The following is a 16,943-nucleotide window of genomic DNA, read 5'->3' as shown; positions in this document are numbered from 1 at the left end:
TCTTTTCACCTCTGTGGGGCAAGACAGTTTTCCTACAAAACTTTTGGAGAACATAGCTAGTGAAAAGTAGGTAAGGGTCAAGCTAGTAATCCAGAAGGACCACTGTGAGTTAAGAGTTCATTTCAGCTGGATCAGGAGAACAGCTTGTGTTGGTTCCGACAACATCTGAACTTGAACATCAAGTGAATGGAATTTCAGTTTTGATAGAAAACAGTCAGTTTACAATTTCAGCAATGAGTTATACTAAAAATCCTAACAGGCCCCCACAACTTAGTGATAAAGGACAACATTCATAGGCAGCTGCAGAAACTGTCACGAAGGCCATGGCAGGTGCTGACCTGCCCTGTCCATCTGCCTCTAGGGAAGGGCTCAGATAAACTCGGCTACCACGCCGTGCATCGTCCTCAAGTCTGAGGATGACAGCAAGCTGAGTGCTGCGGGTGAGTCACTTGAGGGAGGGGACGTTGTCCAGAGGGAGCTGGACAGGCTGGAGGCCCACGTGAACCCCTTGGTCAACAAGGCTGAGTGCAGGGCCCTGCACCTGGGCTGGGGCAATCCACAGGACCTGTGCAGGGTGGAGGATGAACGGCTTGAGAGCAGCCCAGAGGAGAACCTGGGAATACTGGATGGTTTATTGGAGGTGAGCTGTCACTGTGCACACACAGCCCAGAAGGCCAAATGTGCCCTGGGCTGTATCCAAAGCCCCATGGGCAGCAGGGCAGGGAGGGGATTCTGCCCCTCTGCTCTGCTCCGGTGAGACCCCACCTGCAGTGCTGCACCCAGCTCTGGGCACACAGCCTGCAAAGGCCACTAATTACCCTCCCTAGTGACTCAGCATCTCATCTGGGCTTTGCTGAGGCTTGTTGGATTCCCCTGCTGCCCTCCTATTTTGTTCCATTTTGAAGGAAGATGATCTAGGTGGGGCTAAAAATCTTAAATTAATGTAGCCTATGCCAACCTCCAGATTATCTGCAGAAGTGAATTTCTAATTAAAAGTGGGGGTTTTGGGGGTGTTTAGGCTTTCTGAGAATGGGAGGATTTGTGGAGGGCAGCATGGGCCTCCAACAGGTCCCAGCAAAGCCCAGATGAGGCCTTAGAGCATTCTGGAGGGCAGTGAAGTCCCCATGTGGGCCCCTGCAGAGCCTAAGAAAAGCCTCAGGGCTTCCTGGAGGGCAACTCTGCCATGTCAGAGCACCACTGGTGGTGGCAACGATGAGGACACTCTTGTCAGGGCTGGTTCTGTGCATGTCCTCACCACGGGGAACAGAGAGCAGGCAAGTGCCACTACCCAAGGGACCGTCATGCACCAGGAAAGGATGTTTTGCAGGGCGCCAGGAACCCACAGCTGCCCCTGCGTTCACACCCTGGAACTAAGCTGGATGAATAGGCTGGGTGTGGCCAGGGTTTTCCAGAGTGTCCTCATGTCCCCTCCCCAGCCAGAACTATCCCTGCAGGTCTTTCAGCTGGTGTCCTGTGAGCAAGCGCCATCCATTAAGATGGTTTGGAATGCGCATCCTGGTGCCCGGACATACAACTCCCAGCGGATCCCACTGGCAATTGCTCCCGCTAGAGGCACCCAGAGGAGCTTGTGCTCGAGGACCTTCCCTGTGCTTGCTGCCTGTGAACCTGAGAGCATTTCACTGGTTGTTTCTTCCACAGGCTGCTTCCAGTCACCTGGGACTTCACCTGACTTCCATGACTTCAAGTATCATGGAGAATGGCTTGGCAACTACAGCAATCAAATCCCTCAGGACTCTAGGACACGTCTCACCATGTCCCACAGACTTAGGGTATGTTCAGGTTCCTCAGGTGCTCTCGACCCTGATCTTCTCCTATGGTAGGAGGGACTTTGCTTCCCCAGTCCCTGCCTTGAGAGCCATCGACTCAGAAGGTGTGAGAGGAGAGGCTGCCAGTGAAAACTGAGGCAGAAAACATTGAGTACCTCGGCCTCCTCCATGTCCATCGTTAGCAGTTTGCCAGTTCTTCCACAGGCTGCTGCCTTTTTTTTTTTTTTCTTTGTGGGACAGACTGTTCCCTGGTCTTACCCAGTTCCCTGGTCTTACCCTGTTATTCCTCTGAAAACAAAGACCATCCAGGCGTTACTCCTCAACCATTGCACACCATACTTCTTTCTCCTTTTCTGGGACCCTCACTAGGCCTTCCAACTGCACCTCCATTCCTGGGGAGGTGATAGAGCAAGAGATCTTGGAAATAATTTCCAGCTTGTCCTGTGATGGACAAGAAGGTGATGGGGAATAGTGAGCAGGGATTTGCAGGCATGAGGCAATTCTGCCTTACAATGTATCACATAGGAGGCAGGAAGATCAACTGACTCAACAAAAGAACCTCCCCAGAGCCAGTGCTTGGAGGGTCTCCCCTCCAGCATTCCAGCCGCTCATCCTGACACAGAATTACATCCAGCCTGATGGGAGTCCTGAAGTATTGTCAATTTTCTTCTGGTTTTCCAGAATTTCTGTCACCGGTGAACCCCATTTTACCTTACCTATTGAACCCCCCAATGACTGATGCTGTCCCCAGTTTTAGTTACCTTCCCAGGGAGTGTGGATCCTGTAAGGACAGTCGGGTGAACTCACCCAGTACTGGCCGTGTCATACGCCATCACCACACTCACCAGGTGAGGAGCCCACAGAGTCCCACCTGGGTTCCCAGATTGCTCTCAAAATGGGTCTGCTTGCATTTTTCATCTAGCCTTGTGTATGTGTAGCAGAAAGAAGGCAGGAGAAGTTGGCACTACCTAAAACCCCTTTGCTACTGCCAGTAATAAAGGTGCCTCTAAGCTGGGAGCACAAGCAGGACTCCATGTTACAACCCTTGATTCCTCATTTTTACAATGCCTGCTGATGAAAATAGAGAATAAATAAATTTTTGTTTTCCTTTGTTTGCTTGTGCAGCCTTTGCCTTTTCTCGATTAATCTGTTTTTATTGTGAACCACAGGTCTTTTTTCTATCCATCTCATTTTCTCCTTCCCTGTGGTGCTGGGGGTGAGGGGGTGATAGAGCATTGGGGTGGGCACCTGGCAACAGGCCAAGATCAATACCCCACCCAGTGACAGGATGACAGGTTTTAAATTGAAAGAGGGTAGACTGAGACTGGACACAAGGAAGAATTTTTTTATGATTAGGGTGGTGAGGCACTGAACAGGTTGCCCAGAGAAGTTACAGATGCCCCATCACTGGCAAGGTCAAGGTCAGGTTGGATGGGGCTTTGAGCAACCTGGTCGAGTGGAAAGTTCCCTGCCAAGCCCCAGGCAGAAAGGTTGGAACTGGATGACCTTTGAAGTTCCCTTCCAACCCAAACCATTCCATGATTCTGTGATGAAAACTGTGTTAATGTTACTAATTACAGCACTAACACGTTTCCTCACCTCAAAGCCAGCAGCATTCAAACACTCAATAGTAAGGCACATCATGGTGTTTGCAGACAGCAGTCATTTCAGGAGCATCAGAACCAGCAGCAGAGGGTCCTTCCCAAAGCACCTGCACCACAAGCAAGTGTTAAAATAACAAAATCAAACCTCAGTAACTGTTAGTGGATTCCCATTTGCAATTTGCAATATTAAAATTTGCTGCTTAACTCAGAATGGAGTACTGATGCATGTACTAATACCAACAATAATATCATAAAAGCCAAATCATGAAGAAATCTATTACAGGCAGACGTAAAATTATGCAGGACGTAGAAGCAACAATGAAGCATTCAATGCAAAATGGGAATGCAAAACCTCTCTTGAGACATGATCAGAAACAGAAAACTGGAGTTAGAAGAGGCACAAGAAATGGAGAGGGAGGCCACAAAAGGAGGAACCAAAGTAGCTGAGATGAGAGATAGCCAGGCAAAAATGGGACAAAGGAACATTTTATAGCCCCAGTGCAGTAAGTGCTGGTTATTCGGAACGGCAACTATGTGACATATTCAGAACAGCATTCATCTTCTTTTCTTTGCAGTAGTTAAAACCAACATTGTTATGTTCTAGAAAATACTGCCTGTTCTTAAGAGCTACTACCACTTGTTTTTAACTCCTGGAGCCAGTTAACCTTTGAGTTCCCATCTTAAAAGACAATGTCAAGTCAGACAATCTGCACAGACAACAAAAAGTTTCCAAATCACCTTGGCTAGCTGCTGTGTATTTTGGACATCTAAGTCACAAAATGACAAGGTTTGGCAAGTATTTCATTTGCTGCTAAAACAGTTCCAATGCTATTTGTGAAGCCAAATAATTTAGTGAGTTTCCATTAAATGTCTGTACAGACCTGGCCCCACAAAAGCTGTGTTCTGATGTCCTAACAGATGAGACAAAGCAAATTACAGCCTTTTTATGTGGCTACGCATGACCTTCAGTTTAAGAAGAAAGTGGGAGATGTCCATGTTTCGTTTTTTTTGCTGACATATTTAGCATTAAGCTTTCTACATTTGCTGTCTTTGCTGTAAGATTCTCCTGTTGATGCCAACATTGTAATTAATTTACAACACATTGTGGACAGTCTCTTCTGAAGAATTACGACACCTCTTAGTCTTAAAAGCACCCCCAGCCCTTCAAGCAGGCTTCATTGCCACCTGACTATAGCGCTGCACAAACACACACAAAAGTTTCCACCTAGAAAAGCACACACATGACTAAACCAAATCTTCTGTGGTACATTATGAGTGCACTAATGCTCACCCAAGGATACTTGCCAAGTCATCATCTTTTGTAACCAGCTGACCAGGATGTGGTTTAATCGCATTAACTCACCAAACTATCAAAAGCAATTTGACATGGCTGAAGGCAGTATTCCATTTTTTCTGGAGAAGTTTCAGTCAACTTAGGAGAGGGCTAAACCACACCAAGGGTTCAATCTCTTCATCAGTCACACGGACGAAGGGATTGAGTGCACCCTCAGCAAGTTTGCAGATGACACCAAGCTGAGTGGTGCAGTTGAAACACCTGGAGGATGGGATGCCATCCAGAGGGACCTGGACAAGCTCAATAATCTCATGAGGTTTAACAAGACCAAGTGTAAGATGCTGCACCTGGGTCAGGGCAACCCCTGGTATCAATCCAGGCAAGGGGATGAACATACCAAGAGCAGCCCTGCTGAGACTTGGGAGTGCTGCTGCATGAAAGGCTGGAAGTAACCCAGCCAGGGGCACTTGCAGCCCAGAAAGCAAAACCTGTCCTGGCCTGCATCTAAAGCCTGGTGGGCAGCAGGTGAGGGAGGGGATCCTGCCTCTCTGCTCTGCAGGTGAGACGCCACCTGCAGTGCTGCATCCAGCTCTGGGCTCCCAGCACATGAAGGACATGACCCCGTTGAAGTGAGTCCAGAGGAGGCCACAAAGATTTTCAGAGGGATGGAGCACCTCTCCTATGGGGGAAGGCTGAGACAAGTGGTGCTCTGCAGCCTGGAGAAAGCTCTGGAGAGATCTCATTGGGGCTTTCCAGTACTTAAAGGAGGATACAAGAGAGCTGGAGAGGGACTTTTTAGAAGCGCCTGTAGTCACAGGGCAAGAGGGAATGGATTCAAACTTAAAGAGGGCAGATTTAGATTAGGTATTAGGAAGAAATTCTTCTTCTGTGAGAATGGTGAGACACTTGAACAGGATGCCCAGAGAGGTCTAGTGGAAGGTGTTTCTGCTTGTGGCAGTGGGGTTGGAACTAGATGATCTTTAATGTCCCTTCCAATCTAAACCATTCTGTGATTCACGATGGATTCCCTAATCAGTATCTTAAAGCTTTAAAAATCATCTAAAAGTAGCAGGTACAATTCACACATGGTGAATCATCATTCAATTGTGAATTATTTAAGGTTTTGGCACCCTTTAGTACTCCAGAAAGAAAACACAGGAACACATGATAAAAGGGGGCAGCAAAGTATGTCTAAAAGACTTCTAGGTTTAAATTACATCCATTACAGAGCACTTTTACAGAAAGCTACAGAAAAATTTAGTCTTACAGTTTAAGAGAAGATAAGGGAAGAGCACACCATGTATGTCTGAAACGTAAACTATTTCAAGTGAAGGAAACTAGAGGAGGATCTTTGCCCTCTTCTAGATGCCCAAAGCACACAGCGCCAGTGCTTGAGAAAGCAAAGCAAAATGTTGTCACTATCAGCTGAAAGCCCAACAGAAGGAGCTGGATGAGGCGGAAACAATGCTGCCAGTTTTCACAGCAACGATCTTCTTTGCAGGCTTTTACAAAGGATACGATCTGACTAAACGCTCTTCAGTACATATAAACAACCTTGTCAGTTTTTCTCCTTCTCATCCAAGCACACTGAACACAAGATTAGAGCTTGTTTGATGCCTGCAACGAACACTTGGCTTAAAAAAGAGAAAATTTCCTTGTTTTAAGTTAAATATTTATTTCCTTCCTAAAAGATATGGAATCATTGTTATTGACAATTTCTCAGCATAAGTGTATTTGAGATTTCTAGCTATCCATCTCTGAACAGGAAATCACTATATTGTTAATCAAGAAATATTAAAGGAATTACTTAAGAAAATGGCTAATTCCGTGGATCTAAATGCAACAACATCAAATTTGATACCAAGAAACTTTCAAATTGGACATCAGAAAGGAAGCTTCCATTCCACCATCACTGCAGGCCTCAAAAAAAAAAAAATCACAGGCACTTCAAGCACAAATTGGTGAGGATTATGATGGAAAGCTACCTCTGAAAGCTGAAAGCTTGATTATACACTGTGTTCCTTGTAATTTTTAATCAACAAATCAGTGAACAAAGAAAAGGATGCAAAGTTAAGTGGTTAAATAGAGGGATTTATACCTATTCTTGAAAGAAATACAGTAAGAATTCTTAAAAAATGTAATATGAACTTTATTGCAAGTATCATGCTGTAAACATTTGGAGATACAAGAATAAATAGAACAAAACATCTATGTTACTGAAGGTGGGAGATATATATCTCAATAAAATCGTCTGTCAAAGTAACATAAATCATCTTGGAGATTACCAAACCATTTGATTTCAAATTCCATGGCTGAAGCAGTTACCAGTGATGACAATGCTGAAGGGCCTATGCATTTTACTTCACCCTGAAACTCCTCTTTTAGTTTTTCTGGTACAAGATCCTGCCCCATAGCCTGCAAAAGAGTAAGAAAGAAGAGAATCAAGAAAATAGCTTGCAGAAAAAAACCCATCAAACATGGCATTAATAACAGATCTTTACAGGCCGTTGTCACATGAACCACACACCATCCTGGAGACATTTCTAAGACATGATGAAGTTGCCTGCCTTGGCATCCTGCATTCAGGGAGAGCTGAAACCAGAGCTCAGCACTGCACAATCCCTCCAGCTTCTGGCTGCACTTGCACAGGGGAGTTTCACTGTGAAGAGCAGCAGAAATCTCAATGCCAGCTGTGCATTCAGTGATCACCTTGCATCAGCATCAACACTGAACTCCTCCTGGGCATGTCCGAGCAAGGGAAGCAAAGAGAGGAGTTTCTTTTCCCAGCCTTTCCCAACCCTGAGGTAGCCTGTGTGCTACTGCCTGCTCATGAGTGCCATCCCTCCTGCCTGCAGCCCAGCAGTGGCTTGGATGTCACTAACTTAAAGCTGTAATGCTGACGGCAAAGTTAGAATCTCGCTGGCTTCATTTTGATCCTTAGGATAAAGGAAGCTCTTCAAATAGCACTAAAAATATTTAATCTCTATGAAGAGATTAAATGCAACACTGCTCTCCTCTGTTGTTTTTTTAAAACTAGAACCAAGTACATTAAACAAAACAAAGAAATGCAAAAGAAAGTCTTGACTTTTTCTGAAAATATTTAATACTTTTCATACAAATGTTTAATACTGCTGTGGCCATCAAAGTAATCTTCACTTCCACTTCAAACTAGTGATTCACTTTGGGGCATCTAAAACTCCTGAGATAAAATGTGCATCCCAGGAAATGCACAGTGCTGATGCCATCTGCAAATACAAGTCCAGTGAGAAACTTAGCAATGCTGCACATTCCTGAAAGCAGGAAAAAATTCCTCAGCAGATCAGAGATCCACCTGTGTGACGCAGGCCAGGGCTCTAGAGGCACCCGTCAGTTCCAGATAACACCCTGCCAGCAGCCCGCCCCAGCTCATTTCCCCAGCTAATTTCCCGTGCTTCCTGGCACAGTTAATTAGCTCAGGGGAGTGTCATGCTTTGAGGACAACCAGTCCACAAAAAGAACTGAGACCCTGCACACAATGAAACATCCTCTTACTTTGGTCATCCACAGCAAGGAGTTTTCATCGAAACCAAGTAGAGCCACTTTGTCATCAATTTCTTTTTGACCTTTTCTGTTATTATCTAGCACAAAGGACAACTGTTGTGACTGGGTAAGCTGAAGTAAAAGCCTGGAATGAGAGAGGCAGTTAAAAATTGGCACAGCTGGAAAAAGAGTAAGTCAGCAGACCTAAAAACAAGCAAAATGTTTAATACTTAAATTAACACTTTAAATACTCTAAAACAGCTCTTTCTCCTGACTTTTGTCTACTGCAAAGAAGTCAATACATGTGTATCAATCTACCATGGATATTGTGTATCTGTGCTACAGAACTCCTGAGAAGCATTTTTGAAAAACAATATGTCAACAGCTCTGGTTGCTATATGCAAATATTTTTGTCTCCATATATTCATACCATTCAAAAGTGAGGCTCAGACCTGTGAGTCATCAGGTGTCCCATGTCCTCACTATGGTCTAACAAAACAGCAGCACATTTTTGCCTATGGAACCTGAAAAGCTACAAATGGGAGGCTTTGGACAAGTATCAAACATACTCCCCACACAGGCCAACCCTGGATTATTTTCCAAAAGCATTCACCAGTTTTATGTTCCAGGCAGTGCCCCAGAAGTCACAACCATGAACTGGTGAAGGTTCCACACTCTGCTCACGACAGAGGCTGATGTCACGCAGGGCCCCAGCACCAACTGCTCCACCAGCAAGAACAGTGGCAGTTTCCAGAGTCCTCCTCATACAAGGACTGTAAAACAGGCTGGCAGAAGAAATATCCAGGTATCTATACATTTGTCTCAAATCCACTGTCAGACAGATTAACAGTATTACGCTTATTTTACACTTCTCAGAACATAGAAACATTTCCCAATGTCCGGTGAACTCATTGAAATTCACCATGGGCATTATTGCAGAGATAAATATCAGTTTTAGAGAATTCATAAGAGTCTAGAGAAGGGCCACAAAGGTGTTCAAAGGCCTGGGAAGCCTGCCATTTGGGAACAGGCTGAGAGAACTGGGTTTGCCCAGACTTGAGAAAAGAAGGCTTAGGGGAGACCTCCTCACCATGTTTCAGTATTTAAAGGGCAGCTACAAAGAAGATGGAGACTCCCTTTATACAGGGAACCACCTGGAAAAGATGAAGGACAATAGGTATAATGTTAATTCTGAGGACATTCCAACTGGACACAAGAGGAAAGTATTTTACAATGAGATCGGTCATTGGAATGATCTCCTCAAGAAAGGAGGATTTCCCAGTGTTGGACATTTTTAGGATTCGGCTAGACTGGGTGCTGGGCCACCTTGCCTAGATCATGTTTTTGCCAAAAAAGGGTGATCCTTGAGGTCCCTTCCAACCTGGCACTCTATCATTCTACAATATTTAACCGAGGGACCATTAACAGTGTTGTTACTGAAAATGTGTTTAATTCAAGCTTTATGCAAAAAGAAAAATTACAAACTTTTTTATCTCCCCCTTACTGAAGTGAAGTTGGTGTTATAATAATGGTGTGCGTTTTTAAGGAAAAGACTCAAGATCTGAGATGAAAACTTTCATTTGCACACTATAAAAATTTACAAATCTGAATTTCTCAGTTGAAACTTCACTGAATTTACAGATGGTTTTTTGGTTCCAAGTAAAAATGGAAAGTATTTTTAATTTACAAAGTATTTTTGTTCCAAAATTTGCATCAACATAGTATAAAAAAGAATGAAATTTCAATGAAAATTAAAGAAAAAGTACTCCAATTTTTTTTCAAAACCATGAGAGTCAATTATTAACAGAGATGTTTATTTCCTACAAAAAGCAATACTAACATCCCTTTTCCAGGTGCAACTTATCCTGCACATACATTTATACAATATCTACATCCCACCTAAAATCCAACAGACCTGAAAATATTCGACAACCTGCATAAGCCTTGGGCAGGGGAGAAGTTTATCCGGGACAAGGGTATCTGCAAACATAAGCCACAGTAACACTCTGTGAAACTGCAGCCAAGTAAGGAAATGCCACCAGTTATAGCTGTCTCAGTTCTGAACACTGAAACAAGCAACAAAAATTATTAATATAAATGTACTTTCAATATTCAATATCAGTACTAAATCAATGAACTTCTTCTGAGTAGCAATTGAAGTCTTCATCTCTTAGTCTGAGTACAGTTAAAAGCTACTATTTGGGCTTTTTTCATTTCGTAAATCTTGCCACAGTAGGGCAGTTATAAAGTGTTCTCTGTAACCATTTCTGGACATTCATAACATATCTTTAAAAACATTCACTGATACATCACTGAGAGGCAAAAGGGGGAAAAACCATCCAAGATTATTTTACAAAACCAGTTCCTAATTATCTCCTTGAAAGATTATGTTTTGGGGATTTTTGCTGTATGCAAGGGTTTTAGGAAGAGGGAAAAGAAAAGGAAAGAACATTTTAATGCAGCCCTGTCAATCAGTTGTCACGGAGTTCATTTTTCAGCCTCATCCATTATGCAGATTGGGGTATTATTATAAAATACATTTTCACTCAAGCATGAGGCTTCAAGCAAATAAGACAGGTGGCACTCACAGAAGGAAGACTGGCTATGCCTTCCCTTTGGGGCACTTCTGCTGCTGCATCTTTAATACCGGACCAGGGAACAGCAATGGTCTAGCAGGAGCATTTGTTGTAGAACAGACCCTTTTGTATATAATTACTTGAAAATATTCACATTATAAGCTCATTAAAACACTCCTTACTTCTCAACTGTGCGTGACACTGGTTTACTCTTTCCACTCAGATTCAAATTCTTCACAGTCACCACGCTAAGTAATTTTGCTTTTTAGACCTGAAGCAACACTAGGGTGCTTCTAAGTGTTGCTAACTCTGAAACAAACATTTAAATTGAAAATGCAAACTGAAAACAACAACTGAGAAAAACATGTTTTACATTGTTCTTGACGGAGAGAACTTAACATTATTCTAAGAATACATAGAGTTACCTTGCTCTAATAAATGAAGCACATGCTTTTATCCCAATTTTCTTTAACATGCTCTGCTTCCAGGTCTTGGAGTCTGCACATTTCTCTTTGTCTATCTGTTCCAGTTCTCCTGAAGTGCAGAGGAATTCTTTCACCACTTGGCTGCTGGGACAAGTCACTGCATTCTCTCCCTTTGTTTCTGCAGCAAGGCTGAAGCAAGGGCCTTCTTTCTGGCCATCTGATCTGCGAGGTTGCAAATTAATCTCTTCACCAGTTGACGTTTTGAAACTGCTGTTACTTACACAAATCTCTTCAGACTGATTTAGATTTGCTTCTGGAATGACCAATGGAGAGAACTTCTGTAAAAGGCTCATATAAGCTTCAGCAAGTAACTTCCAGAACCAGGGATTGAAAGGATGTAAGCAGATCAGTTGCTGCAGACACATCATCTTTTTTTCTACATTTTCCAGACCCTGGTAAATGGAAAACTGCAGGTTGAGAACTGTTGTTAAGTGATCTGTGTTAGTAGCGCTGTTTCTCTAGAAACAAAAAATAATAGATTAAAACCAGGAGTAGAACAGAATCATCCTTCAGAGCCTAAGAAAATGTCTCCCTAAATAATGACATACAAATATCACAAGGTAATTTTTAAACTGTACATACAAAATGGTGGTCTTAATTTAAAATGATAAAATGGGATACATATCTTGCACAATCAAGCTGACAGCATTCCCTCTAGCTGCCTTGTCCTGGTCTGAGAGGCAAGAGGGTCCTAAATGCTGTGATTTGTTTATTTGCCTTCAGAGTGTTCTACAGCTGCCTTTCTTTGCAGCATAAATACCTTTTATATAAAATAAAAAGCATCAACAATATTCTAACAGACTTCAGAGCCTCTGGACTTTTTCCTTTATGGGAAAAAGACTCAATTTGTGGCTAGATACTTTTCTTGGTGGCAGTTTGGCAGCAAGTATATGGAAATAAAAGGGAGTTTTGAACTGTCACTTGTATAGTGGAAAGATTTAAGCGCTCATTTATTCCCTTTCTTATAATTCCTATTACGTTGCATTAATTCTGCCTGGCAGAGCATGATATTTAGTCCCTTCCAGGACTACCAGTTTCCCTGCACAGGGAGCTCATTGTGGTACAGGGTGTTCCAGTTTCTAAAGAGTGATTATATCTACAGTGACAGTTACCCTCTGTTTACCAAATACTCTGAGCACTGAACATCCTGAAGGATTATACACATGAAAATTATTTTTCCAGAAAATGGTCTGTATAAAAGAACTGCTGGCAATGTTTTCATGTTCAAAGCCTAAAAGAAAGACTGCATTATTTACCATTTTTTCTGCAATATCCAGAGCCTCCTTGTGCCTTCCTAGGCGAGATAAACACCGAGCCTGGCCCTCCTGGACATCCCTTCTCATTGCAATGTTGCTGGCAGGTAAGAGTAGCAGGCACTCTGAGTATTCACACAGGGCTTTCTAGGAGTGTCAACAGGAAGAAAAGCCAACAAAACAGGGAGAGATTTGCATTTAAAAGCAGGGCTGACAGCACATTTTCTTCACTACTACAGTCACAAAGGGGATTCAGAACCTGAGGTCCACATTTGCATTTCTCCAGACTCAGCTGCTACCTGTGTGAGCTGAGACAAGGCCCCAGTACTACACAGCCAAGTCTGGATGGTGATGAGCAGCCTCAATTCTAACTCGTGTAGGCCCAAGCAGGAGTCACCACTCATCTGTCCACCTCTCTCCCACCATGCTTGATCCAGAAGGGATCACCTACTGACCTGGGTAATATGTGACACAAGGCACCTTTCTCTTCAGCTCAGTGATCTGAGTGCTCATCCTAAATCTGTGGGACCTTGTTTCAAAACCATGACATTCTCCATGGGAAGGTTTGAACCTCAAATAATCAGCAAGTCAGAGAACACCACAAGGAAGGTGGATCACCATTGTTCCTGTAGGCTGGTTTTAATGTACCTGAAATAAATATTAATTGGGCTAAGGAAAAAGGCAAGAATGAGCAACATTTCTGCAGCTTAATGCTCAGGGCACTCACCAGGACTCCAATTAACATTTAAATACATTAAATGAAGTATTCAGTGAAGCTAAGTCTGGAATCTTGATTTCTCTCCCTTTGTGTAAGTGCTCAGAGAGAAGACTAAAGAGCAGTGCTCATTCTCCCATCTCTCAAAATGACTATTTAATTATTCCTTGCAAACTTTAACGATTCTAACAGAAAGAGCTTCTAGAAGACACACCCTAAATACTTCCTAGCAAAACAGCTGAAATATTTTTCTTTCCTGATGCTGAACTCACATTCATTCTTAAGCAAAAGATGGAGCTCCCCTCTGCCCAGTGCACACAGCAGCCACTGGTGAAAATGGATCAGAGGGTTGAGGACAACCCTATTTGCCTTCTTATGTGATAAAGGGATATAACCTGGCAATGTTCAGGTATTATGAACCCCACGCTGATTCTACAGTCATCTATATCCTGAAAATAGGCACAGCTTATTTCACTGTTGCCCTTGACATTTCCTATCAAGTGGCCTATCCTGAAGTAAAAATCTGACAATGAAAGAAGAGATTACTACCCCTGTTTACATATTTCCATCCTCCTTTCTGAGGTCAGTGCTTCCAAATCAGTAATTTTATGTGCAATCAAACTCTGGTTCTTGTTCCACCAGTGATCTAGGTTAGCAGTAAAACTGAAAACATTTCTGACATGAATCACTGCAACAGAAAAGAATTAAGAAGCAATGATCTGTTTTATTTAGCAGATTTGAGGAGGTGGTTTTTTCTCCTGATTGGGAACCATAGCAAGGAGAACTTTGCTTTTCCTGGGGGTCAGCAACTAGGTCTGACCACAGCCTGAGGCAGCTCTGCTATCAGCACCCTTTTATGAATCCCTTCAGGGCATCTCAGCTGAGACTAGAAAATATCTGTCAGGTATACACAGGGTTGCAATGATGCTGAAACAACATTAGGATAAGTGCCAACTGAGGTACAAAAAGATCTACAAATCCAATGGGCAAGGCAAAAGGAGCAGAGTCAGAAGTCAGCTGGAGGGCTTTGAAATCAGGGAGCCTGTTATGCAAACCATAGGCTGAAAGAAGAAGCGACACCTGCAACAAGGCCTGGAGATGCTGATTTCAACAAGGAAACAAAGTAACGAAAGACTAGATCCTGCAACTAGGACTGCAAGAAGCAGGAGAGCATCGCTGATGAGAAATGCGGCTCAGGACCTACACAGTGATGAGAGGGCCGGGACCACCGCGGGCAGCGCAGACAGACACGGGCAACATTCACAGGCGGCGAAGGCACAACCGGCCTTCCGGAGCGAGCGGAGGCGGCAGAGACCCGGCACAAGTCCTACAGAGGCAGCTCCGCGACCGGCAGGAGCCTGACGGCCACAACAGCTTTCATCTGACAGCGGGGGGAGCTCTGAGAAAGGTGACCCGCAGCTACGTGGTGCCAGCGATGTGACAGCCTTAGTGCGACACGGCATCATCCCCGGGCGCTGAGGATCCCACACGCCGAACTCTGACCACGACTTCCGCGGCCACGGACACCGCTCTGCCCGCGGCTGGACTGCTGAGATGCGCCCGCCTGCCGGGGATCAGTTCCGGGGCAACGCCGCGTTCCTGCCCAGTTTGCTCCAGGCTGACTCCCGGAGGGATCGTGGCAGAACGCAGATCTCCGCGGCCCGGCCGCAGCCGGCCCTGCCCGGGGCTCAGCACGAACCAGGAGCGGGATTAACAGCGGCACGGCCGCCAGACCCGCAGGCCGCGGGTCCATGATGTACGTTCATTCTGGCGCAGCACATCGGGGACTTCAGGACCACCCCAGTCTGTGTCCCCACATTTTCCCGGCCCGTGCGAGCGCCCTGGAAATACCTCGAAGTCCCGCTGCCGGAACGCCCAGTCCGCCCGGAATTTGCTGCTCGTGATCCCGCCGGCGCCTTCCCCGCCGTCAGCCGCGCTGTGGAACCACTGTGGGCACAAAGAGCACACACAGGGCGTCACGGGCCGCGGAACCACCGCGGGCACACAGAGCACACACAGAGCACACACAGCACACACGGAACACACACAGCACACACACGGCCGTCACGGGCCGCGGAACCACCGCGGGCACACAGAACACACACAGAGCACACAGAGCACACAGAGCACACACAGAGCACACACAGCACACACGGAACACACACAGCACATCCAGGGCGCACACAGAGCACACAGAGTCCAGGGCCGCGGAACCACCGCGGGTACACAGCACACCCAGAGGACACCCACAGCACGCACGGAACATACCCAGAGCACACCCAGGTCCGTCACGGGCCGCGGGACCACTGCGGGCACACAGCACGCCCAGAGAACACACAGAGCACACACAGAGCCGCCACGGCCCGCCCCGCCCTCCCGCCGCCCCGGCTCCTCACGCCGCCCCGGCTCCTCACGCCAGGTTCGCAGTGCCTGGCGCCGCACGGAGCCCCGTCCCCGCCGCCCTCCCGCCGCTGCCGGCTCGGCGCGAACAGGGAATCCTCGAACTCCGGGCCCAGCGCCGGCTCCATCGCCGCCGCCGCTCCCGCCGGCCCCGCTCCCGCGGGGGGAGGAGTTCGGTCACCGCTCACCGAAAGGGAAGTGCTTCCAGTAAAGAGCTGAACTGGAGTCCCGAGCCTTGATAAATTAACTGCGTAATTGTGGAGGTGCTCTGTTAGCATCTCGGCCTGGTGACTGTGCATACGGTGAGTGGGAATGTGTTTTGGTAACTTTTCCAGTTGTTTTCAGTTCTGTCTCAAAGCAGAAGATGTGTAACCTGCTCTAGGTGACCCTAGATGGTGGTGGGACTAGATGATCTCGAGACATCCCTTCGAACCCTAAAAATTCAGTGATTCTGTGAAATGTCAGACTTTCCACGACAGGCTTTCCCAGAACATGACACTGCTATGGGAAACGGGGACACAACAAAGTGAAGACTGATCCTAGACCTCCTTCAGGATGTCAAGACTCAGGCACCCGGCTGCTCTTTGAGAGCTCTACATGCCCCGGCTGCCTGCCCTGCCTAGTGGCGCTACTGTGCACAGTTTTAAGGGTACTGCTGTGCTGTTTTCTCTCTCCAGTCCGTCCGTCCAGGAAGGTCCATTTTGTCCCATCTAATCACCACACAGGTTTGGAGAAGGTGAGCTGAAAAGTCCTCCTTGTACTTCCTTAGCCTGCAAAATGGACTAATGAACTTGTCTATACCAGAACAGCTTTGAAGCCAAAGCACTCCTTGTGTAGATGATTTTAAAGGTTTCCTTCTAGTCGGCATGTAAAACACGTGGTTTGCTATTGTTAGAGGGTTTTTTTTCTTCTTATGTGCTTAAAATACTCTTCCATGCCATGGATGTAGCATGACCTGGCATAAATGCCAGGGTAGAAACTCAACTTTGGTAGTTGGATTTGATCAGAAAAATAAAAGCAGATTGATGTTTCTTTTGCTTGTAAACCTGCTGTTTGGCAAACAAGCCCTCCAGCACAGAGGAAACTGTTCAGCAATTAAGTCTCGAGAGAACCAGGAGTTTGCTTGACATGTCAGCTTCAGTGTTTCTGTTAAAAGTATCAAGGTAGGTGAGGACAATCACTTGTATATGCACATCAAAACCATCTGGCTTCCTCCTGCCTGCAGACCAGGGTAGGCAAGGCACACGGGGGTCAGACTCTGGAGGCTGGCACAAGTGTCTGAACAGTTTCAGCACCTGTAGTGCTTTCTC

General features: G+C 45.5%; 1 protein-coding gene across 3 annotated transcripts; it reads right to left on the bottom strand.

Annotated features, from left to right (window-relative positions):
- Positions 1-6,810: 6,810 nt before the first annotated feature.
- CUNH8orf76 (chromosome unknown C8orf76 homolog) lies at positions 6,811-15,792 on the bottom strand. 3 transcript variants are annotated; one of them, XM_066176534.1, is made up of 6 exons: positions 15,648-15,792; positions 15,085-15,180; positions 12,522-12,665; positions 11,206-11,723; positions 8,217-8,349; positions 6,811-7,100 (listed from the first exon to the last, which is right to left on the bottom strand). In XM_066176534.1, exons 1-6 carry the CDS (start codon positions 15,759-15,761, stop codon positions 6,924-6,926), a joined length of 1,182 nt encoding a protein of 393 aa, XP_066032631.1. In that variant the 5' UTR covers positions 15,762-15,792; the 3' UTR covers positions 6,811-6,923. The 3 variants fall into 3 exon arrangements, with proteins under 3 accessions (XP_066032631.1, XP_066032640.1, XP_066032648.1); XM_066176543.1 differs by having other exon boundaries at positions 11,206-11,657; XM_066176551.1 differs by lacking the exon at positions 15,648-15,792 and adding an exon at positions 15,397-15,527.
- Positions 15,793-16,943: the final 1,151 nt, after the last annotated feature.

This window comes from Chamaea fasciata, unplaced genomic scaffold (assembly GCF_029207755.1).
Source record: "Chamaea fasciata isolate MVZ Bird 193981 ecotype frontalis unplaced genomic scaffold, bChaFas1.0.hap1 SCAF_1, whole genome shotgun sequence".
In the NCBI taxonomy this organism is placed as follows: Eukaryota; Metazoa; Chordata; class Aves; order Passeriformes; family Sylviidae; genus Chamaea; species Chamaea fasciata.
This window is presented reverse-complemented; position numbering and strand designations above follow the sequence as displayed.

What these genes read in the sequence shown, in the direction of transcription:
- CUNH8orf76 (XM_066176534.1), bottom strand. Translation starts at nt 15,761, where the DNA reads ATGGAGCCGGCGCTGGGCCCGGAGTTCGAGGATTCCCTGTTCGCGCCG. An exon ending in TCCGGCAGCGGGACTTCGAG is followed by an intron (nt 12,666 to 15,084) that starts GTATTTCCAGGG and finishes TGACACTCCTAG; the next exon opens with AAAGCCCTGTGTGAATACTC. An exon ending in CCTTGCTGTGGATGACCAAA is followed by an intron (nt 7,101 to 8,216) that starts GTAAGAGGATGT and finishes ACTCTTTTGCAG; the next exon opens with GCTATGGGGCAGGATCTTGT.